Here is a 28,000-nt window from a genome sequence, read left to right as displayed (position 1 = left end):
GATACCACAATAAATGGGTCCAATACATGCTCCTAATTGATTTCTTTCAAAAGTTTGTAAAAGTGAATTTATAAATATTTTATTATTTAAATGTTGTTATGAAGCAGACGGTACATCACTGTCATAATGGAACAGCGTAAACGTAATACGTTTGGTAAATTTTCAAGATCTAAATCTGCCGATAAGAAATCGAGTCGTTCAGATTACTTCAAATGGTTAAATGATGGCAAGAAATTGGAAGATTCTCCGCAAGTCGGCTTGCGTAATGATCATGGCAATTACGTATACGATTATCTTGATGTTGGGGCCGAGGCTGAATTGGAAGGTGATAACACGTCTGATGTATCAAAATCTTGGACAATTGGGAGAAGAATTGTAGAGTGGAATATCCTGTCGGAAGGAATGTATTGCTGTACTTGCAAGTGTCCACTTCACCTGTCAGATATTGTAGGAGAACGATTGTTTGGGCTAGGTGGTCTACTGATGGTTGATTGTAAACTGTGTCATACTGTTACTGATGTGCATTTTGGGAAGAGAGGACCATCTGGAAGTTATGACATCAACACAAAAGCTTCCATAGGTATGATTATATCACATGATTGTAAATTATAATACTAATTAGTCTGTATGATGCTAATATTTACAATTTTTGTTTTACTGTTTACAGGGGCGGATCCAGCCATTTTTTAAGAAGGGGGTTCCTAACCCAGGACAAATGGGTGTTCCAACTACATGTCCCATTCAAATCCATTGATTGTCCAAAAAAAAGGGGGTATCCGAACGCCCCCCTGAATCCGTGCCTGGTTTACATTTAACATGTTGCATTGTTTATTTGACATTTGACATAATTATATTTAAATGCATCCATGATTTTTTGTTTAAAAACTAAAAAGAGTCCTTGGGGTCAATTACTACTAATTAATGTGTCTAACTTAAACAGTGCATATATATATTGCTTGCAAACTTGGGCAAATTGTTGTGTTAATTGTGAAAGCTTTTTAGATTAAACATGATTAAGGCATATAGGAGACAAGTGCCTGTGTTACATGTATAGCAAATTAATTGTTGAAAATATTGTTATTGTTCAATAAACATCAACAACTTTCAACCCCTCCCTTCTTACATGTATCTTCTTCATAGCCTAATTAGGCTTTGAAAAGAGTTAAAATAACTAATTATAAGCTGTGAATTTTTTTTTAGGGCTTCACCATTAAATGTACAACTACATGTACATCATCATATCATGTTAATATTCTTAGATATTTTGTAAGCCAAGTCAGAGAAATTAGCACAGGACTGACAGCTTGTGTCCTGTAAATTTATCTTCAGTTTAGGAAATTTTATAGAATTTTACAATTTTAAGAGAAAAAAATTACCATCTTTACTAAAGTTTATAACACAACTGTTTCTTAGTCTTAGAAATGCAGGTGTGTATATTTTCCATAATTAAGCAATCAATTTTCTTTCTCAATTTTTGATTATACCTCATATTCTATTAAAGGAATGATACATGCAGGGATGGGCCCAACTCATCTGCAGAACTTTCTAGCAGAATGTAACCTGCCATCCATTACAGAGAGCACATTAAGGAAAAAAGAGAAAGAATTAAGTGGACAAATTAAAAATGTAACAATCCAGTCCTGCAATATGGCACAAAGAGAGGAAAAGTCACTCAGCACTAATGGCAATGTAAGTATTAAATGTATGCATACAAAGTGGAATATCCAGACTATATGCCTCTTTCTAGAAAACTCAGTCCTTTTTACCCCCCCCCCCCCCCCCCCCCCAAAAAAAAAAAATATCCTTATATTGTGTAACTTCATGGAGAATGATCATGTAATGCTTCATTGTTTATTATGGACTGTAATAGGACTGTGTGTCTTATGAAAGTAAAAAATGTATATATATATAACATCAAACATGTTTTTAAAGTTAAAAGCTGTTTTTTTTATTATTTCATAAACAGAATAAACAACCATACATGTACATGCATTTACAGATCAAGACTTTTCACCACCTAAAATTGCACAGGACAGCAAAATTTTTATTTGATTTAATAGTGAGGACCAGCAAAATTTCTTTAAGGACCACAAAAACAATAATTTCTAATTTCTTGCAAACATATGCACCCAAAATATTTTTTTGTGTTCTTAATAATGTATTTGCAGCTTACTACACAACTAGGTATCCTAAAGGTTAAGGTACATGTAAGGTCAATTTATAATAAACTTGCTGGGACTTTTTTTTTATAAGAAATGCAATCTTTTCTAGATTGAAGCAAGTTTTGATGGTGGCTGGCAAAAGAGAGGCTCTGGTTGGAATTATAATAGTAATACAGGTAAATACATAATTATATAATATAATGTCTGACATTCATGATTTACTTACTGTATGTTGTTAAATTTTGCTGAATCAATTACTAATATAAATAACTTAATTGGACAAAGCATTAATTTCACTATTTAAATTGATATGAGAAGCTGTAGTTAAAGAAATATTTTCCCATACTTATATTTATTCAATCCCTAGGGTAGATCTCTTTAACTTACCTGGTTCAATTATAGCAAATAGGTGAGCTTTTGTCATCATTTTGTATACATTAAAGAAGTTAGATGTGTTACATTGTACATGATTGTTAGTGACTCAACTGTCCACCAGAGCTCACACGAAAAGTAGACAATTTATAGCTACACAACTATAAAACCTTCAACAATGAGAAAAAGTTATATCCAACATGAAAAATACCAAACAATTCAAATGAAAAAACTAACAGCATAATTAATAACAAAACAATTTATGAAGAAAATATGACAGATATAAACTAACAACCACTGAACTACAGGCTCTTTATTATCAGTATCTGTTCGTCATATTAATCTGTAACATGACATCATTCTGTTAGCATTTCATTAAAATACCCGTTATCTCACACCCCTATTCAAATCATAACAATATTTGATTAACTGTTAATTTATAATTGCATCATGTTAATGTAATACCTTTTTCTTTTTATTCTGGCAGGACATGCAACTTTTATTGGAAAGGAGACAGGAAAGGTGCTGTCATTCGATTTAAGAAGCAAGACATGTAAGATTTGTGAGTTCCATCAAAACAAAAAAGAGACAGTTCCGGAGCATGAGTGTCATCTAAATTGGCATGGGTCTAGTAAATCCATGGAGGCAGATATGGCGGTGGCAATGGCCCACAGATTAAAAGATGATGAATGTGAAATTAATGGTATGTGTCATATTCAAAATAGAGAGTTCCCCAAAATGCATTGAAAATACCATATAAAGGGAAATAACTCTTATTTCCACAATTCTTTCAAATTTGAAAGGTGATCATTTTGTAATTTTTACAGGAAACTTGGATTTTGTTCTTACACTTTTATGACATAGAATCAATTGATTTTTTAGTTAATGATATAACATGACCAATGTAATGTAAAAAACGGTTTATATTTATTTAAGTTGCTTTATTAATACATTAGCTACATGTAATTAAATAAGGCAGAATATAACAGCTATCACTATTTTCCAAATAAAAAAATATGCTTGCCGTTGTATATCTTGACCTTTTTGTAGGTTTATAATTATTCAATCTTCATTTCAGTCATACATGCTGATAATGATGCTTCAACAACAGCAAGACTTGAAGTTGAGTTTGGAAACATACAGAAAAAAGATGACCAGAACCATGTGAAAAAAGGGTTATCAACAAGCTTGTATAATATTTCAAAGAGGTATTTTACAAATTAATTTTAGTGTTACAGATATGTTTATGACAAGGCTAAAGCCCATCCTTAACTAAATCAAATCTTACGTAAAGATCTTATTATATTGATCTGTGAAGACTACTTACTCTTAAAAAAAACATTAAAATGAAATTTCAATTTTGTGTTTTTCAAAGACATATATAAAGATTTTTGTGTTATCTGAATTCACAAACATTACATTGAAAATTAAAAAAACTATTATTATCGCTATTTGGTGCATTTTTCCTTTGATCTTTTGTTGTGATGATTTCTCATATCATGCTACTCGCTTGAGATGGAAAATTATCGCTAGAAAATAAGGAGGCATGTGGCATTGCTAATGAAATTGACAATGTCGCCATACAATGTAGTTAAAATAGCGATAAACAGATTATTTTCTGCTCTATAGTCGGGTTGTTGTCTCTGACACATTTCCCCTTTCCATTCTCAATTTTATCATTGGTCATCTCAACTCGATTGCTTTTCTCGTTGAAATTATCATCAATGATCTATAAGTATATATATATGAATAATCTTCATGGCTTATGGAAGAACCAAACAGTTTTTAGTGAGGCTATATTAAGTTTAGAATAGAAAAGCATACATTAAAAAAATAGAAACTAGGACCTTTTTTTCTGAAAATTAAAAGGCAGATGCATGATTCCATGATTGAAGATCTCATCCATGCCCCATAAAAGTCTAAAGATTTTTAAAAAAAATTTACATTCATTATTTGTTTCTTATTTTGCAGTTACAAAGAATTGCAAAAGGATGAAACAAAACAATATATATTGAGGTGCTTTATGTATGCCATTAAGGGAGGTGACAATGAAGATGACATTAAGATTGGGCTGCAAAGAATTGTACCACATATTTTTGGATCACATGAAAATTGTAAAGATGCTGACTGGTGTAGCTATCATCAAAATCCAGAAAAATTTATGTAAGATATTCTATACTGGTATTGACAACATATTATTTTCTGTATTGTCTTATTTCTCAAAAAAAATAATAGATATAAGAAGATGTGGTATGAGTGCCAATGACACCTCTTCCATCCAAGTCATAATTTTTAAAAAGAAACAAATTATACATATGTCAATCTTAAAAATTGATTCTTTATATGCTGAACTTAACCGTGTATTAAGTTTTTGGATTTATGGCACGGTTTTTAAACTGGTCTACATTGAGGTCCAACAGGTCAAAAATTAAACTTTGTTTGATTTCATAAAAAATTGAATTATAGGGGTTCTTTGATATGCTAAAACTAACTGTGTATTTAGATTCGTAATTTTCGGTCCCGTTTTCAAATTGATCTACATTAAGATCCAAGGGGTCCAAAATTAAACTTTGATTGTTTTTAACAAAATTTGAAATCCTGGGGTTCTTTGATTGGCTGAATCTAAACATGTATTTAGATTTTTGATTATGGGTCCAGTTTTTTAGTTGGTCCAAAATTAAACTTTGACTAAAAATTTAATATATACCATGTATATGGGGTTCTTTGATATGCTGAATCTAACCGTGTATTAAGTTTTTATAATTTTGAGCCCCATTTAAATTGGCCCACATTGAGGTCCAAAGGGTCCAAATTAAAATTTATTTGATTTAAAAAAAAAAGAGGAATATATCGGGTTCTTTTATATGCTGAATTAAACCATTTATTTAGATTTTTGATTTTAGGTCAGACCTCTGCAGTTGTATTAAGCTGCGCCCTCTTTTTTCTAAGACCTACCCTTTTTCTTAACACCTCCTGGCACTATTTTAAAATTTCTTAATCTGCCCATTTACAGAAATATAGAGCATACATGTATATGCTAACACTAAAGTTTCAGGTTAAGTATTTTGTGCAAATTCAAATTTGAAATGTAAACTTTTTTTTCATTTTATTCATCTCCATTTCAGGTATAAAAGTTTACCAAATGGGAAACCACTCAAGTCTGAGGGATTAAAGGTTGAATTGAATAATTTAGTGACAAAAATGATTGGTAGGAGTAATTCTTTAAATGATCTTGGATCTACACAGTCAAATGAAAGCTTTAACCAGCTTGTATCTGTAAAGGCACCTAAATCAAGGTAATTCATAATTATGTGGTATTAAATTAAATGCATTTCAGTTCCAATTCTTAAGCAACAATGAATATAAGTATAAAAAAAATATGTCGTATGATTACTGTACCAATAAAACAACTCTATACAATAGACCGAATGACTCAGAAATTAACAGCTATGGTTACAGTAAGGCCTTTAACAATGAGCAATTCTCATATGAAAAAGTTAGCTATAAAAGGCCCCAAATCACAAATTTATATAAGAAGATATGGTAATAGTGCCAATGAGACACCTCTTCTATCCAAGTCACAATTTGTAAAGAGAAACCAATTATACATATGTCAAAGTACAACAGTCAACACAATTTAAACAAGAAAACTAAAGGCAAAATTAATGTAAAAAATAAAATAAATGAAAAACAAATATGTAACATTGCAATTACTGACAGCTAGTTGAAAGCCAATATCAATAAAAAAAAATACATGTAAAACTTAATTTTCTTGTCAGGCAGGTTGCAGTTTATTAGTTTTCAATGAAGGGAGTTAATACTATCATAGTAAAACTTTATATAAAAATATTAATCTTTTGCAAAGAGTCTTCATATTTTGTGAGTTGGTATGTTACTGTTACCTGCACCTTTGACATCAAGTTCAAATAAATGAAGAGGGGAATATGTTTTAATGTACTTAAATAGTTCTTCATACTCTTTTTTAGACATTATGGTGGATCATGCTCACTTCAGAATAGGCTATCTGCAGCTGTGCTTCAGAAAAATGAAGGATATGGCTACTTATCCAAGGTAACTATGAAAATTTTTACATCTTATTTTTGAATGAAGGATGACATAGTGTTTGAATACGATTTCTTCATTTTCTTCATTTTCTTTCCTTTTCTATTTCTTTCTTCTTCTTCATCTTTTCAGAAAAGCCTGTTCAGACCATAACTTTATTAATCTGATGTAGCATATAATGAATTTAAAGTATGTGGGTATATTACTTGTCTCAAGTTCCAGGATTGGTAACTAAGACCTTGACCTAAAGTTCATGAAAATTAAATTTCTAGTACTCCCTGTATGTCCACTCCATGACTTTTCGTCCGTCTGACCATACTCTCATCCTCTTTCCTTACCTCACTCTAACTGAAGTTTTAACTGAAGTTTGCCTAATCAGGGAAAGTGAGTCACTTAATGTTCTAGAGTCATGCCCCTTTATAACTTGGAAAAATGCAAATTGTTTTGTTTCCTTACTCTAACATTAGTTTGACTTTATATAACTGATACATATAAGAATCACAACACTCAGACAGAGTTCAAATTTGTGTTGTAACTCATTTGTTAATCTATAGTTCTGTCCCTTTTTAACTTGGAAAATTGCAAAGCTACAGCGGAGGCATTTATGACATCTTACACATTCTCCCTTCATAAATTTTATCTTTTTGAAACCATGTTACATGGTGCATCCAATGTTTATATACAAGGAGATTACTGTAACAGTATTGCTTTTTTAGCCCTGCAGATGTAAATTGTCACAAATTATGTTTATCTAGTATGTAACTCAATTATCTTTGACTTTCTTCTCAAATTGTTATCTTTATAAATAAGAAGATGTGGTATGTGTGCTAATGAATCAACTATCCATCCAAGTCACAATAAATAAAGAGTTACAAATATAGGTCAAAATTTGTGTTCAAGATGGAGATTACTGTTTTTTTTCATGATTTTTAATATTTTAATGCATATATGTATTACATTTTAATTATGTTGCAATTTTTGTTTAGATCAATGAAGCAGCAAACCTCTCTCCAGGAGAATTTACGATGGCAATTTCGGCTGTAAGAGATAAAAAAAATGGAAAAACGGAAAGAAAAGAAAAATTCAAAGGAATACAAAGTCGACCGTATACAAAAGAAAAGGAACCGCAATACAAATGAGCGTAAACATCTTGTAAGAGAAGGTAAAACCTATGAATCTCAAATGGAGTTTGATCAACAACAGGACCCTGAGCTTACCACAGAAATTCCACTTCCCTTTTATCTTGATGGCACTGAATGCAAAGTTTTTTTTGATTTAGAAACAACAGGCTTGGGAAGGAATAGCGACATCATTCAAATAGCAGCTAAGTCATATTCGAATAGTTTTAATAGGTATGTCATTCCAAGAGTGGACATTCAAATTGAGGCCAGTAAGATAACTGGTATAACTTACAGCCATGGAACGAATAAGATGTATGTTCGAGGACAAATAGTTGAACCGGTGTCACTTCATAAAGCTCTACTTGATTTCATACATTTTTTAAAGGAACAGAATCAGCCAATAATATTAGGTCATAACATTTGTAACTTTGACATTCCTGTAATTGTTAACAAATTGAAAGAATATAATTTGTTTTCTACATTTTGTAAAACAGTGAAAGGTTTTATTGACACAATGAAAGTGGCTAGAAAGTATATTCCCAAACATGATGTAGAAAATTTTAAGCAGCAGACTCTTGTCAAACAGTTTGTAGGAGAAAATTACCTCGCCCACAATGCAATAGAGGATGTGGATTCATTAAAAACATTATATGACAGTAAACTTGCCTTACTTGTGAAATCTGATGATGTATTTGCCATTTCATACCACAATTGCATGGACTCCTACTCTGGCTTACTAAGTAGTAAAATTGTTTCAAGGCCAGTTTGCATCCAACTAGCAAAAGATGGTATATCGTTGAAACACCTCAAACTGGCATCTGTACGAGATGTAAATGGATTGAAATTTGTCTTACAGGACCATAAGATACCACCAAAGAGTGTGAAATGCATTCAGGACTTCTTTCAGACTGAGGAATGAAATTTTGTATGGCCAAAAAATAAATATCTGTCTGCGTTTTCTTATAACCTGACTGTGTCAACCCGAATACTTGTTTTATTATTCTCCCAACACAATGAATTTGCCAGGGTTAAGACGTTTCAGTCAGTCAGTTTGTCTGTCCTTTTTTTGTTAGTTAAACTCCTTAAAAACGGCACAACATAATTTAATGAAACTTAGAAGGTGGTAAGAATGCAATTAGTGTGTACATAAAACAAAGTTATATGAAAAATTGATTCCCTGCATTATAATTTTATATTTTGAGTTATTGTCCTAGTTCAATTGACACTGAATAATAAAGAATTTGCCATTTTTCGTCTGCAGAAAAAATGACCGCCAAAGTCAAACATTCTTATTACTAGTGGTTGGATATTGTACCCTATCATATAGATATGCCAAAAACTATTTCTCTTAAGCTACTAAAAAAAATAAGAACCAAACTTTAAAGTCTCATGATGGTCAAAATTGCAAGGAACACACCACTTCATGTTAACCCATCTGATATACCAAAGATGTAAGAACAAGGTCAAAAGTTATGGCTTGGTCATTTTCATGCAAAAAAAAACTACATTAAGTTGACTTTATGGTCGAATTGAGAACACATGAAGGTCATCATGGTGCAACACACATTATCTGATGATGATTCATCTACATACCAAAGATCTAAGGCCAAGGTCAAAAGACAACATGGCATGGTAGAGTGCTTATAGTAAAAAGTAAAATTGACCTTGAGGTCAAATATAAGGTCACATGAAGGTCACCACAACAAAGGACACTCCATCTCATTATTATACATCCTCAAACAAAAGATGCAAGACCTATGTCAAAAGACAAAAAAATACATATGGCCTTGTTTTTTTATTCTATCAAAAAAATACATTTATTTGACCTTGAGGTCAAAGTACAAGGTCACATGAAGTCATCATGAAATTTGACATTCTACCTCATGATGATACGTATACATACAAAATATCTAAGCCCTAGGTCAAAAGACAAGAAAACTATGCCCCAAATATACTATCAGAATGAAAATTGCTCTTATTTATTGAGGGTGGTGGTATTATAAAAAAATGAAATTGAAAAAAATCTGGTGGTTAAAAGTTTATAATATTTTACAAATTTAACAAACTAATATAGCAGTACAAATGGTTAGTTTTTAAAAAAAATTAAACGACACATTTTTTTTTTTTTTTAATTTCGTCTTCAAATACTGGACGCAAAAAAGTCACTTTTGCGGGCTGAATTTAAGACCCCCCTTTTTTAATTCGGACAAAAATTTAAATCCAGAACAAAAAAAATACAAGCAAAAGGAACTGGTGAACTAATATTTGCCTTAGTTTTCACTATTAACTATGCTTTTGTCAATTTAGGATCATTTTTATTTTTTTTTCACATATATACCCCTATACCCATATTTCTGAAACCTCAAAATTATGCTAATATTAGCATGTAAAATATGTCATATTCGAGTTGCCAAAACTTTTTAACGTATGGTTCAAATCCTTCGAAATTTTTACAAAATGTTTAGCTTAACCTAGTTTATCAATGGGATAAAAACAAGAAAAATTAAACGACAGGTTTTTTTTGGTGTTTAGTGTTGGGTACCCCCTTAATTACCTTATACATGATGAGTTTTGAAACATTTCTTCAGCTTTTTGTATTTATTTGATAAAAGTCGATTGAGTAGGTTCTCCGCTCTTGATAACAAATGTCGAAGTTAGTATATGGCGTCACATTTGTCAATTATACATGTTGTAAAACTGTAAAGTCAGGAAATAATTGTGTTGATCGCTTTTGTATTCAGTTGTCCGAAACATTCAGACATTAGCTTAAATATGATATCTACATGCTTTTAAAACTAATTATACAATATACATTATTTTTTAAACTGAATAAATGCAAATAAAATCATGCATTTAGGTGGATGTCTTCTGACATCTTGGATTGTTAAAGAGAGGGAAACGATTTTTAATGAAATATGCAAATTTTGAGAGCGGCAAAAAAATTATTTTGATTTTAATTAAGACCCCTTTAATGAGACCTACCGAATTAGGCTTATAACCGGATTGTACTGACAAAAGCAACAGGTGCCACATTGTGGAGAAGGATCGGCTTATCCCCCCCCCCCCCCCCCCCCCTTAACCCAGATTTATGACATAAAGATATCTGTAAAATTACCTACATTCCCATTCTACTTTTTGTTAAAATGACATGACTTAATTAGCTTATCATTGCAATTGAATATGTACTTTAAACACCTCCGGTACGGGATCTTCTCACTATGTTGAAGACCCATTGGTGATCGTCGGCTGTTGTCTGCTCTTTCGTCGGGTTGTTGTCTCTTTGACATATTTCCCATATACAATTTTGGCAAAAGAAGTTATTAAGATGACAATTCTAGGTAATACACATAATCCGAGGAAATAAAATGAACTACAAAGGAAGAGAAACCGAATGCATCGACAAGGCAAGCGTCCTTCGGCTATGCAAACATCACCTGCAATGCAAATCCACACTCAGTCCAAATGTAGCAATCGGCAATAGGACACAATCAGTAAAATTACAGATGAAATTCTTTTTTAGTATCTAAAAAATCTAAACTGCGAAAAGATATATTTAGTAAATTGAGACACATATAGGAAAAAGTAAAATCACAAAAATACTGAACTCCGAGGAAAATTCAAAACGGAAAGTCCCTAATTAAATTGTAAAATTAAATGACAAAACACATCAAACGAATGGACAACAACTGTCATATTCCTGACTTGGTACGAGCATTTTCAAATGTAGAAAATGTTGGTTTTAGCCACGGATTTTTATTGCGCTAAACCTCTCACTTGTACGATAGTCGCATCAAATTCCATTATATTGTCATTGATGCGTGAACAAAGTGTCAAAAATAGGAAACAAAAAGTGTCTTATTCAGTAACAGCTACGGTCCTTGTTTAAAAGCTTAAGTTTGAATTGATATAAATAATAACGAAATCATGTTATCGGTATTTGTTTACCGAACTTCACGAATAATACAGGATGGTCTTGACGTATGAGTTCTAGGTACTGCCGTTGTTTATCATCAACATAACGTGTTAAAGTGTTCTTTTATTTGTCTTTGTAAATTAGTCATCTTTACTGTTTAGTTAATTTTTAGTAATATCCTTTTGGCTTGGCTCGGTACATCCCGCGATTGTGTTATTGTGCTATAATTGTTTTGTTTGTATTCGTGTCTTTCGTTTATGCTGATGTACTTTGTCTATATGCCGTTTAATTTTTCTTTGTTGACATATTTGTTTATTTTATAGATATTCTGATTATAATACAATGTTGACTGCTGTGTTCGAAATTTGGACATTTTTACCTATTATGTCTTTTTGTTTTGTTCACACATTGTTGTAAGTTTAAAAGAATTCCATGCGACAGTAATACAAGTGAGAAGTTTGCCTAGCTTTAAAACCATTTTGGACACAAGGAAATGATCGTCTTAATCAGGACACGGATGCCCCACTCGCACTAACATTTCTTTGTTCAGTGGACCGTGAAATTTGGATCAAAAATATGATTAAGCATTCAAATTAGAAAGGTCATATCATAAGGAACATGTGTACTAAGTTTCAATTTTTTTAGAAGTTAACTTCATCAAAACCTACCTTGACCTAAAACTTTAACCAAAAACTTTAAACTAAAACTCGCACTTTCATTTTTTTTTTGTTTAGTGCACCGAGAAATGGGGTCCAAAATCTAAAGATCATATCATAGGAAACATGAGTACTAAGTTTCAAGTTGATTAGACATCATCTTCGTAAAAAAAACTACCTTGACCAAAAACTTTAACCTGAAGCGGGACAGACAGACGGAAGAACGGACGAACGGATGCTCAAACCAGAAAACATAATGTCCCTCTACTATCGTTAGTGGAGCATATCAATTGTTAGAGCATATGATGCCTTATCTTAATGAAAGTTTATACATTACCTTCCCTTGTGAATATATTTTCAATGCTTTCAACATCATATTTGAATTGATCAGCTCTGGTTAAAGCGGCACTGAATGTTGTATAGACGAAACACGCATCTGTCGTACAAAATTTTAATCCCGATATATTTGGTGACATATTTTTCGTTAATGTTGAATGCTAATGATATCGTTTGGTAATATTTTTAAAGTCACATTTTCATTCTATCAAGTTATAAACCTCATATTTATCAATCGGATATTATTCTGCTAATTTTCTTAGTTCACGTAATGAACATGCGATTCAATTAGTACATGCGATCTACTCAGTGGTTATAACCCCTCCTGTAGAATATGTTTTAAAATTTAATTTATAAACCTTTTAGATATCTTAGATGCATGCAGAAAAGGGAATAAAATGAAATGCTGTTTCTTTCACACAAACAAACAATTAAAACATTTTACTCAATTTCATCTGGAACCGCTGGAAAAAATATCATAATCGGCAACTTAGAATGCATTCCCCGTGATAATAATGACCTGCTTTACAGTTGGAATCCCTCTAACTTCCAATTTGTGTTCTCAGCATACCTTGAGAAGGAAGACACAATCAAGGTGGCAAAAAAAGCTTTGGGTTCCAAATGAAATCCAAAAGGAGTTACACATCAATACAAAATGATCTAACGTCAGGGTACCCAAATTGCACCTATTTTGACAGTTTTTTAACCTACGTCTATTTATACTTCAGACAAAAGTTTTGATTATATATTTATTTTGTAGATGTATCATTATTCAATATATGGTTTCACCAATTTAATTTTGAATCCATATGGAATCATAGCAAAATTGGTCTAAAGTGACCTCCAAACCATCAATGATTCTGAAATGAGGAGTACCCAAATTGCATCCATGCTTAAATTCGCATCGTCAAAAGTATAATAACAGAGCTTTTGTTTAATTTTTTCAAATATTTTGAACAATGGGATATTAGTCCATGCTTACTCTTCGTTCTTTAAGAAAAGGATACTTGTTACATATTGTATTTGCTCATTTTAAAAAGATGACATTTTGATGACGTCGCATGGTGACGTTTCAGTAGATTTTGTTTTTTTCAGTAAACACTTCATCTGTTGATAAATACTATGAACAATTTGTGCATATCTAAATATTTTTACCTATGTTGAAGATGTACATAGTATCAAATCATAAAAATACAAATTGTTTAGTCTCCAAGAAATCTTGTAGATTTCCGCTGCTATTTTCGCGAAAAAGTTGCAATTTGGGTACTCGTTGCAATTTGGGTACCGTTACGTTATACATAATTCCTATAAACTCTCTTTTTTGATACCTAAAAAAAGACGAAGCATAATACGTAAGTGTTCGCCTTTTTTAATGATGACTGAATCATAAATTTTACTTTTAACGTGTCTGTATACCAATGAAAAGATTTTCTCATCCCAGGAATAGATAAACTTAGCCGTATTTGGCACATCGTTTTGAATTTTGGGCCCTTAATGCTCTTAAACTTTGTACTTGTTTTGCTAAATAACTATTTTGACCTGAGCGTCACTGATGATTCTTATGTAGACGAAATGCGCGTCTGGCATATTAAACAATAATCATGGTACCTTTGAACACTTATTACAAACTAACATGTATTGGCCAAAATTGCATTAACCTAAACAAATAAATTATTACCGACATGAAACAACTACTAGTAGTATTTCACAAACAATTTTAGAGTGTTCGTCATCTAGTTTCCCACTGATATGTTCACCCTCTTCTGATTGGTATGTATATGTTCTTTATTTATGGACGACTCTCAGATACACCAATAGGAACTTAAAATTAAATTAAAAAATCTTTTCAAAATCATTTCAAAATTATTAAAGAAAAATGATTAGCAACCATTGTGCTCGTTTTAGAAACATATTTTCATATAGTTAGTAAGTATCAAGTGCAAATGAAAAAATACACAAACGTTCACTTGAAGCTTACTTCGATCAGTAATTTTTGTTTCGCTTTCTTAGCTCTAGTTTGTAGCATTCATTAAAAGGAATCAGGGCGTCAGAAACAAAACAGTGCTTTCAATTTGCAAGTGTGGTTAAAACCATCCACATACTAAAAATAAAGGCAACAGTAGTATACCGCTATTCAATATTCATCAATCAATTATGCGAAAACAAATATTGGTCAAAAACAAAATCTGAGAGAAACACATCCACCATAAACAGCGTAACTACAGATCACTGAACTGTCATACATGTAATAAGTCAATTTAATTAAACTTAAATCTCTGCACTCACTCATTTTTGTGCTTGGTCGCTGCGTGGGAGCACAGCGACAAAGCATAAAAAAATGAGCGAGTGCGGAAATTTAATTTTAATTAGATTGGTAATAAGTAGCTATAAAATCAGGTTTAATCCATTTTTTTCTCCTGTACCAAGTCATGAATAAGACAGTTGTATCTATTTGTTTGGTATGATGGGGACTGTCAGTTTTCAATCTTAACTCTGAGTTCTGTATTTTTGTTTTTACTTGCTTTTCGCTACAAACACAAAGAATAATATACATAGATACGGATTATTTGATAACAACTGCAATATTTTTGACTTGGTTCAGGATATTTCAAGAATAAATAATGGGTTGAACCTGGTTTTACGACTGGCAAAACCTCCCGCTTTTATAACAATGTAAGTGTATAACTAAATGACAACATTACTTAACAGGAACACAGTACAAATAAACGCAAGAACACTTTATACTGCGAAATACATATAAGAAAAATATAATAGTTCAATACAATTTTAAAAACACAGAATTACAATAGAATTATTAACTGTGCGTCACAATGTATCAACGCCACAAAAAGTGATGTCAAAGGATATTTTAGAATATAAAATTGGGATATAAAGTTTGTAATGGTTTTATTTTATGTGTTTTCTGACCGTTATCATAATAATAATTTTTGTTCTCATAAACCACAATATTAATATAGATGGTGCAATTAATTACATCTTGTATTTTCCAATCATGTCAGGTTTTTTTCCCTAATCAAAACGGTAAATCATATAAATCATGTGCATATAGTTGCTTTAAACTAAAAATCATATAAATGAACTGGCTGGTTAAATATCTTATCTTTTACATACATATGGGGGAAAATAGAATTTAACCACAAACGATAATACATAACACGATAATTCAACCACAAACGATAATACATAACACGATAATTCAACCACAAACGATAATACATAACACGATAATTCAACCACAAACGATAATACATAACACGATAGAAAACAGACTTACAAAAGAAATATCATAACTAAATACATAAATGTTGGATGTATAGATACCGAGACGAACCTGGAAATGTATTCACAAATTAACTGCATGACTGTTCTTAATTGTTGACCAAAAAACGAATCCCAGTGTCTTATGCAACTTAATGGCATTTGATAAGTAGCTTTTTTTAAATTGCAGGTCATGTTTCATGTTTGATAAATTATTGACTTTATGTGCACTTTCCTGGGATATAATTAAAGCTGGGTACTATTAAAATTGTTTTAAATTTCCCTTTGTACAGTGTTAAATATATATAAGTGATATTGATCTGCGCAACTGACTATAAACACTGTAGAAACAAAATTAAAGCTAATTATTTTCTAAGTAGCCAACCAAAATCAACTCGTCATTACAAAGTCAGTGAAAGATTTGTTTTCTGAACTCTAGAAAGCTCAATAATGACGATATAAACTACACAAAAAGATTAAAACAAACTTTATAATCATACACAAAAATTAAAATTAAAAAAATAGACTTATTAAGTATGATACAAGACCTCTCAATATAAATTCAGGTCAGACGAAAATTATTCAAATGATCGCAGGCTATTACATATTTAAAAATTTTACAATAACTACATTTGAAAAACAAAATACTACAATATATTTAAAAGCCAATAATAGACCTTCAAAACATTGAAATATATGCAATTAAGCTAAATAATCAATCCGGTGAACCAAGAAGTCCAGCAAAACATGAATATTGTTTAACAAAACACTCAAACTGAAACATAATTATTGATTTATGAGTTTTAATATCCCTCTAGTATCTTTCGCCCCTCTTGCAGTTGAAATAAATATAAAAGCAGCACCAAAATCACAAAAACGTAAAACCCTCGTAAAACGATTATAAGCCTGTATCAAAATCTTCACAAATGAGTGTTATTATAATACTAACTTATACAATTATTTCATAAGACAGCTAAGTAAAAAAAAAATGAAAATGAAATTTAGATATTATTCTATACACAAAATATTTTTGCAACGAAACAAAATGCAAGCAATATTAAAGTGTAGGTTTAACAACTATGCGATATAAATTCGCATTTGTATATCCCAGGCCACAATTCTGGCTGTTGAGGCACGTGTGGCATTATCGCTTATATTATATCGAACGTCCTTTGCCACTCGACCAAACATATTTAAATATAAGTATAGCAAAAAGAAAAGGACATCCTAATAAAATACCAAAATAGAAAATAATTCATCGCTGTTCAATTGGGTAGGTGAAATGTGATTTTTGACGATTCAATTCCCGAACGGCAATACGCTATATAATAATTGTGGTCCGCCTTTTATGTACAGATTTCAATCGACTAAACACGCAATAAAACTTTGTGTTCAAAATAAAGTTTCAACTTTTTCTATGGTTTATGTAAATTATGGTATCATTTAGTTAATCAGTTCGTAGGAATGCAAATGATTTATTTTATTAACTGAGGCATTTTATGTATAATCACTAAAACTAATATTCAGTGTAAATCTTTTTCATTACGTCCAAAATATTTACATAGCAATAAAAACGATGTAATTCATTGCTGAACTTTATTGAATGCAACCATTTGGATGATATGTGTAGATTCCGTTATTGAAACTGACACCCAGTCTGCCAAATTTGAAAGAAGTCAGATGCAGAAACCAATAACCATGAAATTCTGGCCATTTAAACGCACAATAATCACACAGACATTAGCATTGGAGAAACATTTAAAATATTTGCTAAATTTCTCAGGGATGAAGCTTATCAAATTACGTCTCCAGCCTATTCAGTGTTTTTTATAAACATCATGCATTAGTTGGCATCCCATGATAGAGTCGGACATTGTACGTCGAGTTTCATTTCATTCTCTATTCATATTAAAAACACTTTTAATCTCCAAAGTGCAAATTACGTTTGCGAATGACTACTCTTATAAGAAACATAGGGGGATGACGGTATAGAATATGGGTAAGGTCAAGACCTTATTTTTTACTTAATTTACTTTGGCTGTAACAAACATTGATTGTTGTTAGTATTAGGTTAATAAATAGGAATTACGAGAATACGAATGCACTTTTGTATAATTTGTAAGTGAATATGCTACTTACTTTTTTATATTCAATAAAAAAAAAACATATTTTCCATTTTTTTATTTTATTTTATTATTATGCTTACTTAATTCTATCTTTAACAAAAAGAAATTTTGTTTTAAATCATCTTTACCATATAATTGTACGTAATGATGAAACTAACAGTGTCCTTGGTGTTTGTGACTTTCGAGTAAAATTGCCTAAATTAACATTATGTCGATTGAATTGTTGTTGCTTGGTCACTTTTAGTCAATTGGCAAACCTTATAATGTATAATTGCAGTTTATGAAGCTATCATTTGTATTTTTATAATTCCATAAGTCCGAAATACGTCTTATTTAATTTGTTAGTTTGTTCTTTTTTTTTTGCGCCGAATAAATCAATACGAAGAAACACGTCTAACCCAAACGGTAAAACAGTTTCAAAGGTATTAAATTAGAAACTGCATAAGACCATCCTAACACATGTATTTTTTGTAATACAAATGTATATAGCCTAAGAATCCAAGGAAATACCTTTTAGGTATTATGTAAAGGGGAGGGGATCCCCTTTTTTTAGGGGAAAAAATTAAAGCAAAATAAAATGTTTAACATGATATACATTTAATATCTTAAGGATGTTCGCCACTCAGTTTAAAAATAACAAGCTTTTTAAAAGACTTTTATGAATTGATAGTATATAAGTAAAGAAACTAAAAAAGTCGGAAAAAATGGAGGGTCCGTGTGCTTGTTTTCGAGATATATGCCTTTGAAAATTTGGCGGAAAATAATTCTCTCTAGATTTTCCATTCATTTAACATAAGTATCTTTTTTGTTTCAAAAACTATGAAAAAATAACAAGGATTTTATAAGATTTTGAAATATGGCTTTTTACACTTTTATGTAATAAAAATATGAAAAGAAAAGTAGGGGTTAGTGGGCATTTTTTTTTAATGTCAATACATGGATAAAACCAGAGGATTTCGAAAATTTGGCAAAAAATCAAAAAATAGACATGATAGAGGAGCAAACATCCTTAATACTATTTAAAATGGTCAAAAAATTTCATACTTGACCGAATTCTTCTGTCCCTATAATGCATATAGTTCTAAAATTCCATTTGCTTTTTTTTATTTCGCTATTCACATTTGTTTTAATTTTTCGTGTGCAATATAGAGACAGAAAGCAGCGTCCATTCAAAACAGGAGATTCGCATGTACCATTTGTTCAATAATATAAAGAGGCGAATGGAAATTATGAAATATATGCATTATAGGGATAGAAGAATTTGGTCTTATTTTCAGATAACTAAACTTAATTGTCGCAACTTTGTAGGAAGCTTTCCTCGTGCTGCAATTTCAGCTATATAAACTGGTTTTGTCCTTAGGTCCACTCGATTTCATAACATGTATTGAATAAGCATGAGTGAGAAAACAGGTCAATTTTTCGGAAACTAAGTTACTTTTCAAATATGTTTGAGTACTTCGAACTTGAGTCACAAACTCTCATTAATTTGAGCACATATTTTCTTCTGTTCACGTATGAGAGTTCACCAATCAACAGTTGGGCTCTTGATGCGAACATGAGTACTATCTACAGCACAAATGACATTTGGATAATTGCAATGCCATAAGCTCTGCGTTACAGTCTGAAGATAACTATGCTTGGTCTTTAAACATTCTTTAACATTGTGTGACATCATGTGTATTATGAGAATCACTTGTTTTTGATATAGTGAATGTCTGCATTAACCAACAGAACGCTCGCAGTCGCATAACACCTTTAGGCTAATATTATTTGTAATAAGACAGGAATTGTAAGGGAATGAAGTCGGTATAGTTCATTTTGAAACTATCTACAAAGTTCTTAAATTATAGGAAAGTCTATATTTGCAAACAACATCAGCATAGTCCAAATAATTTAATGAAGTGTTTCTGTCCTTTAATTACCTGTTTCGGCGAATGTAATTTGCTCGTCGTCTTACATGAAAATACACAATGCCAATATTTGTTGTTTGATTTATTTCAACTAGGGCATTGTAACATGTAGGACTATCCTAAGAGATCCTGAGATACATAATGTATATATCATAACTTTAGGATGATATGTGTTAGTTTTGAGACAGTTTTGCTGACAAGGCCCCACCATAGCCCCGGTTCTTGTTGATGTTCGTTTTACTCTATCTTTATCTTTATCACTGAGAGTTTTAAATCATGGTTGTCATTTTCTTGATTTTTTTACGCGTGTGTTTTAATTATTTTTCGTTCTCGCTTTCTATTTTTACTTATTTTCTAAATCATTTTCAAGAACCTGGCGCTGGTAGGGTCGTTCATTGACGCACATCCTACCGCTCATTTTATAAAATGTTCAGTATATATTTGTGGTTCTTACATGTGTTTGTTTATAAGGAAAAATTTTATATCGTTAGAAAGACAACACAAAATATACAATTTTCTCTATTTTTGTTTTTGAAATAAGATGGAGAATGGAAAAGAGTAATGTGTCAAAGAGACAACAACCCGACCAAAGAGCGGAACACATTCATAGGCCACCAATAGGTTGTCTTTATCTATTCAGGCAAGACAAGTTATGGAAAAAAGAAACAATGGCGATTTTGATAAAATAAAAAAAAAATGTCGGTCGTTTTACATGTAAAAGGTAGTTTACGAAAGACACATACGCGTAGAATATTCAGTTTTCTTCAAAATCTATAAAAAAAACTATGTATATTCTATGTGTTCGTTAATTTTTTCTTTTATTGTTTGATATGAGCGAGATTTGCGGTAAGCTGTTTCAAAGTAATTGATCATGGTAATAAATTACTCTTATTTATCGAATTGACATTTTCATCTGGATATTAATAAATTAATCATATTTTTCTTTAATATCTTGAAATGTTCTCGTTAAGAAATATAACGATTAATGCGAAACATCTTTGACCCTTCTTCATATAATAAATGAACATACTTGTCTTTTCATTATGCAAGAGCTAAGCATCATTCCGTTCCTCCGTCAATAGCGCGCCAAAGAAAACTCCTAGCTCTACATAAAGGTTACATGTAATAATGTTTCTAGCAGATTTTGATTAATGATAACCATATGAATGTTTCAAACCAATTACACATTCATTTAATTTGATTGTGTAATAGTCAAAACTCCCATCAGCAATTTGAAAGATTCTCATAGAAAGCTGGGAATGATAAATATTGAATTGGCTGTATCCGCTATATTTTACCGCATGCTAGACCATAAGGTCGGGATTGAATCATTCAATTTGCTTGTCGGTCATCTTCATTAGCGCGCTTAGAATACCCAAACATGAAGTTTATAGATAACGCCGAGAAAACTGTTCCTTATTTTGTAATGAACTGTATTGATTTAGAAAATGTTCGTTAAGTAAAGACGTATGCAATATGAATTTAATTTGTAAAGATGACAAATGTTTTAGTTAATCCAGCTTGCATCTATCAAACAGACACGATGAATGATTGCTCTAGAATGCACCTTTCTACATTTTAACCATTATTTACGGTAGCCAATACTAATCATAATGTAGAAAGAACGGTACGATGATCAATAGACGAAATGTGTTCAATGTGCCGTGTATCTGATGTATGATTACTGGCAAATTTGTGGGCTATAATTCCATCTGTAAAACATTTTCTGGTAAAGCAAGCAAACCCGTCAAATTGAACACAACATTGGCGTTTAATCTAGCATTTACTTCATCAGTAAATTGAATCTACCTTTTGCTTTCTAAACAAGATGGCACAGTAATTCCATTAAATAAAAACTTTGTGGATAATATAGACCGTTTCATTAAATAATGCTACAGGCATTAAAACTATCACGGTGACTAATAAGTCGGAAAATACAACATATTTAGAGCTAAAAGCAAAATTATAGTGAATTGGAATACCCATCAAAGTATAAAACATCGTAAATATGGTTAGATACAAAAAAGAAACCATAGCAGAAAGGATTTCTACTCGTATTGACAAACCACTCTCAACTTAACTGTCTGATAATCATTCGTCTTATTACTATAACAGATTGATGTTCGAAAACATCATTTTTGTATCATTTTGCCCTAAATTAAATTGTAAATAGATATAATAATTATTGGTTGATTTAATTATATAAGTTAGGAAAAATATACTAAAAAGAAAAACTTTAAAGGTTATTTGAATTGTTTTCAGATAAGTAAAAACCTTAACCATTATGATTCATAAGTTTATAAAAGTCTGGAAAAGTGAAAGAAGTCGTTATGCAAAAGCATTTTGATTATCAATTAAAGTTTCTGTATGTCATAAATCACCAGCATCTATGGAATATGAATCTAGTTATTTGGTATTCTACAGTCTTGAGAATAAATTCGTAATGATAGGTATGACGACGTCTGTTTATAGGTTTTGCCGGATGTATAAATACTCAGTCACGTTCATTTCGATATAAGTATTAAAGTCAAAATATCAAGTAAAGGTTTTATTTCAATGTTCTCGGCTTAAACATTGACCAAATCAAAACAATTTGAAGAATGTTATGATTTAATCAAAGCCATTATGGAATCTTTTAACATAGATGGACATACAACGAAATGAGATTCGGAGCCATTGATAGGACTTTTTACCGTCTCGAGTGTTAGAATTATCGTTCGATTTTGCGTTTACAGTATATTATTATAAAATTATTGAAATATGTGTTTCTCAAACTGCAGGTAGGAAAAGACTTAAGCTATGTGTCTTGGCTTTGAAAATTTGGCAAATTTTCAGATAGATATAAGAAGATGTGATATGAGTACCAATGAGACAACTCTCCATCAATATGATAATGTGTAAAAGTAAGCCATTATAGCATGAAAGAGAAAAGGGGAGGTGTAGAAAGGTTGATGTTTCAGAAAGATAAATGCATATCAGATGTTTCTATAAGGTTATAGTTCAAATAATCAAAAATAATTAAATTTGCGATAAAAATTGTCGATTTTTTTGTAGGAAGGGTACGTTTATCGATAAAATATTTATAATGTCAGTATGAAATATTTTTTTTTTAAACCTGTTTTTATATCTGAACTACCAAAGCACATGAAATGATCTTATATAGGAATATAACTTTGTGTTACAATCCGAGACGATATGTTGTTGTGGTACTGTAAGAGTCACCATATGATATCGATTACAAACACCTGCAATCAAATGGGGATGGTGGGGGAAATCTATCAAATATACGAAATTCAGGAAGCATTGATTTTATCATTGTTGAAGGCCATACAGTGAACAATAGTTGTTAATTTTTGTTTCATTTTGGTCACATCTGGAGAGTTGTAGTTGTCATATTGCCAATCATGCCACATCTTATTTTTGATAGTGCAGATTATCTTCTCTTTTTTTTTTATTTAGCAACATGTATATATTTTATTTAGCTTATAAAATTCATGAATCGTACCACCCTTTTAAAATTCTAACAAGTTAATTTTATTTGCAGAAGTAATGACAACGAAAGTTCAGTCTTGGTTTGTTTTAACTGGTTTGCGTTAATAATTAAATGCATTTTGTGTGGACGAGTTTTCAAACATACAAGATCAAGCAGCCATAGTCAATGGTATGCAGATCACACACTTTTTGGGGAAAAAATATAAAAAAATCAAAGTGTAAGCATTGAGCAACAATTTTTAAATGTTACTGAAGAAGTTGTAAAAGGTATAAATATCTAATAGTTTTGTTGTAAAGTCGGAGTTATATGTTTTACTAGTAACATTTTTAACGACAATTGTTATTGTTATCCACCGATTGATGTTGTACAGCTAACTTTTGCTCTCAATAAAGAGTTTTTTTTATACAAGTTTAATCCCAGGAAAAGGGAAAAGAATGATAAATAGGTTCCCAGACTTGTGTCACTTGATCCTGTCAAAGAGCTAATTAAGACGATGTAAAAATATGTCCTTCTATTGAGTATTTCACTGGCTTTAATCTGACACTGCACTCGCAGATGAGATATGTCATACGAAATAAAGATTAAATGTAGCGCCATACAAAAGACAAACTTGATGAAGTAATTTCTCTTCCGTAAAGAAATGACATTTATTTTTACAAGTATAAGTAAGTTGTCTAGTTTCTTAAAAGGGGTCATGTATCTTCGTTAATTCATCACCAAACATTGACATTTAAGCATAGAATATCTAAACTAATATGTTTTTTTGCTAATACAACGCTTTACCAAATTTGCATCACAATAATTTATATCTGTGATGGCGATCTCCACCACGTATTTGCAGACGCGGCTAAGCGTTATTTATACAAATTTGTGGACGATATCTTTCGATTTTTTATGTCAATCACATTACGAATTTGTCATTAGGACATAGTACAATATATTATAGGTTAGATTTGATGTTTCTGTAACTAGCCCTTTGTTTGCTATAAGCATCAATCTAGGTACCAATAGATTATGCAATTGTGTGACAGAGCAAACTCATTTATGTTTGTTCTCTGTAACATTGGAACATTCTGCAATCAGAATAATTAATGATGTTTATAGATAAATGTACAATATTATTAAGTGTTCGGCAACATATATATATATATTTATTCTACAATGCGCATGCCATTGGTACAGCAAGAATCACCATATGATATCGATTACAAACACCAGCATTCAAATACCCTTGTGGTCAAGTATGTATAAAGTATGCGACATTAAATTCAAATAAATCAAATTTATCAGATTTGTTCTTTAAACCAGTACTTTTTTATCAGTTGATTTTTAAAACTCAAGTTTTGTCAATGTGTTCATGTTTAAAAAAAAAGAAACAGTTTCAAAACATTTTTTGTCTTTAAAGTTACATTTTATTTCAGAAATGTTACGATAAAGATTAAAGATTAAACAAAATATCCAGTTTCTACATGCAAGTATCCTTTTTTTACTCTGATATTTTACCATGTACAGATAAAATAATCTGATTCTACAAGAATTTAAGGAGAATTCTACAAAAAAATGCACATTTTATAAGTAAACTCGGCTGTTATCCTCTAAATACTTGATAACGCACAAAATTGATACAATTTAAGTTTCCATTTGCCAACTTTGAAAATTCACTGCTATCATTATAAAACGTTGGGGAAAATCGACAAAAAAAAATTTAAAACATTTGTTTGATTTTCAATTAATGACTTTTAGAAAATTTTACTTAGAACAATGCTTGCAAGAGGAATAGTTTTCCTTCAAAACTTATTAAAGGAGGTTTTGTACAGAACCGTTTTGTTACAAAAAAAACATTTTATGTATTGTGTCATTTTTATATTTTCATTTTTATGTTGTTTATTGTCTTGTATTTTGTGTGTGCCAAGTACCGGTCATTTGAGTCCAGCTGGGGTTTTTAGTATTCTTTTTGTGTTGTGTTACTACTAGGCACTTGTAGGAGTTAGGATGACGACCGATTGCTAGCAAATACATTGTCTGTGTCTGTGCATTTAGTATGTAATACAGTGACGTTTGTGGCTTGATATCTGTCATATTTGTTTTTCGTTTGATGTTTTTTTTTTTCGAACTATTAAGTTTATTCTATTGAATTGTTTAACATTTTTGTCAACCCGGTGTCTTATCATACATATACTGAAATATTACCGGCTATTGTTTCGGTGCATGCATTATGTGGTATATAAAAGTTCACGAAAATTACCAACAGAAAAACAGCAGTCAATTAAAACAATTGATTGCAACAACAAATCGGTATTATCTTCCGAAATAATTTAACTCATTATATCGGCATGAAGAATATAAACGTTCACAGAAATAACAAGAAATTCTTTATATATAATTGTTTACCATGTCAACAAAACCTTTTGAGGTATTTATGTGATTAACGAATGGAACTTGGCACCAGCCAATGCAAAAAGTGGAAATGTCTACCAGTTGATCAACCGTGTTCTTTTGTTTTAATGAAAATAGGCTGCCAAGTCTGATTTCCGTATTTTTTCTTGAAGAGGGTTTTTTTGTGCTATGCTGTGACTGTCCGTCTTTTATCGATTACGGTTTTCGATTGCTTCTTGATTTTAAGCTGAATTTTTAACATATTCACACGTTTGTGCTATTTGATGAGTGTAAGCTTTCATCTTTGGAGTTCTGCTTGTTTGTTTTTTTTATTTCTTTTATAAGTTTTAAGATACTTCTGAAGCTGTGATAAGCTCTATCTATTTGATCGAGTTGTGCTAGCTTTCAAATCTTCCCTAAAAGTCTCATCGTCACAAAAATCAATTGTGAAAATAAAACAATCGCTATTGCATGAAGTGCAATGCCAGTTTCATTTTGATTAAAAGAAAAGATAATAAATTCGTCCCCGATAAATTCATTCAAAAACAACATGCTTTGCAAGAAGCTAGTAGCGACGAATATTTATCTTACCGCAATTGTCAGTTTGTGTTACTGGAACGTTTCAAAATACAATATTGAATTACGAAATAAAAAATTTAATGCTGCCTTTCAATAAACAAGTTTATAACTTCATTGCTACGAAAACAATTGATTTAATTCAAGAAGTAACTACATATTGAGCAAGATTATTCCGACAGCTGACCGTTCACATTCCTCAATTGTGTCTCAAAAGACAGTCAGATGTCACTGCATATTGCTTGTTGATTTGTATCAGAGCAAATAATAGAATAAATTTCAATAAATGTCTGCAATGTTTGGTGGCGATGTTTCCTGTCAGGTATATTAAGATATACTGACCACCAAATTAGTGTCACAAAGGCTTGTTTTGTAAGATATCGTGGAAAATGTTGCCGGTGATTGACATTAATCTTAATACTGACCGTTCAATAGCAACGATCACATATATATACAGGAATAAAAGCTCGGAATGATAATTAAATATGGTACTGAATTTGTATCAATAAGGAGTGTTGTCCTTGTACGTAATTAAAAGTGTAGTGCTACCATAAGCAACTCGGTATACTCGTTTATTAACAGTTTACAATAGCTAGCGTGTATGAGCATATCTATAATTATGCTGCGCTCGAATCTGAAAATGACACACTGCTGAAATCTTTACATCTAACTGCTTTTGACAATTCAACAAATAAAATACTCAGGTTAAGGAGTTCATTCGTAGTATTGAAGAAGATAAATCGACACCATTACAACTACAAACTAAGAGAATGATAATCAATGTCTCTAACCATTTTCCAAATATACAATCAACAAGACTTCATAAAGGTAGTTGATAACTAGAAGACTGTACAAGTAGAATACACGCTCAAAATGAAGACAAAATTGACAAGACCTTATAAAAAGTGATACACACAGCAGGTACAAATATAAAGATAACATTGAAAATGAAAATTGTGCACTAATAAATACTTGGTAGTACAATATAGAATGTTATGTAATTCCAACATTTAGACATTAAGATTCAACTGTAAGAACATGTCTGTCAATCATATTTTATCATTCATACAGCAAGTCCAAACTACCGATTTGAATATCAAATAACACAAAAATAAAATAACTAATATGGTTTTAAGCAAAATTACGAAAGTTTTACGTATAATTTAAATAAGACTTAGTGTTCATCTTATACATGATTATAAAAAGTAAAGACTACGAATTTTTGCAGTTATTTATAGTTATGTTTCTATTTTAAACTAGAATACACTTGAATATATAAATTAATTACCAACATAGCTTTTAAACGAGTTTTATATGAAATATTAATTTGCATAAAACCACTAATTAAACATCAATGTGATTATTTATGTTTAATATGAATATAATGGAAAGGTATCTTGTTACAAATTGTTTGATGAATTGGTCTTTTGTTATTTGTGGTTCTCCCCAACAGTCTGTTATTGAAGGGCTTCGTACAATCATATGTGAGGACAGATGGTGTTAAATAGATAGCGTGTACACATCACCGATTCACTGCCTTTTAATCTTCCGCTCAAACACCATTTATGAAAATTGTTAGCAATGCCTTAACCTTAATCAGCATAACAAGTCGACAATG

General features: G+C 31.1%; 2 protein-coding genes across 2 annotated transcripts; both read left to right on the top strand.

Moving 5' to 3' along the window:
- The first annotated feature begins 104 nt into the window (after window positions 1-104).
- On the top strand, window positions 105-8,664 carry LOC139488097 (uncharacterized). Its single transcript, XM_071273480.1, has 9 exons — window positions 105-580; window positions 1,502-1,689; window positions 2,272-2,338; window positions 3,022-3,237; window positions 3,613-3,742; window positions 4,506-4,697; window positions 5,660-5,830; window positions 6,521-6,605; window positions 7,583-8,664. The coding sequence occupies exons 1-9, from the start codon at window positions 127-129 to the stop codon at window positions 7,733-7,735; spliced, it is 1,656 nt and encodes a 551-aa protein (XP_071129581.1). The 5' UTR covers window positions 105-126; the 3' UTR covers window positions 7,736-8,664.
- Window positions 7,779-8,636, top strand: LOC139489919 (maternal protein exuperantia-2-like). Its single transcript, XM_071276766.1, has one exon. It carries the CDS (start codon window positions 7,779-7,781, stop codon window positions 8,634-8,636), a length of 858 nt encoding a protein of 285 aa, XP_071132867.1.
- Window positions 8,665-28,000: the final 19,336 nt, after the last annotated feature.

This window comes from Mytilus edulis, chromosome 9, assembly GCF_963676685.1.
Source record: "Mytilus edulis chromosome 9, xbMytEdul2.2, whole genome shotgun sequence".
Classification (NCBI taxonomy): domain Eukaryota; kingdom Metazoa; phylum Mollusca; class Bivalvia; order Mytilida; family Mytilidae; genus Mytilus; species Mytilus edulis.
This window is presented reverse-complemented; position numbering and strand designations above follow the sequence as displayed.

Coding starts and splice junctions, on each gene's coding strand:
- LOC139488097 (XM_071273480.1), top strand. CDS start 127: ATGGAACAGCGTAAACGTAATACGTTTGGTAAATTTTCAAGATCTAAA. Junction 3,743..4,505: donor TTGTATAATATTTCAAAGAG/GTATTTTACAAA, acceptor CTTATTTTGCAG/TTACAAAGAATTGCAAAAGG. Junction 5,831..6,520: donor GTAAAGGCACCTAAATCAAG/GTAATTCATAAT, acceptor ACTCTTTTTTAG/ACATTATGGTGGATCATGCT.
- LOC139489919 (XM_071276766.1), top strand. CDS start 7,779: ATGGAGTTTGATCAACAACAGGACCCTGAGCTTACCACAGAAATTCCA.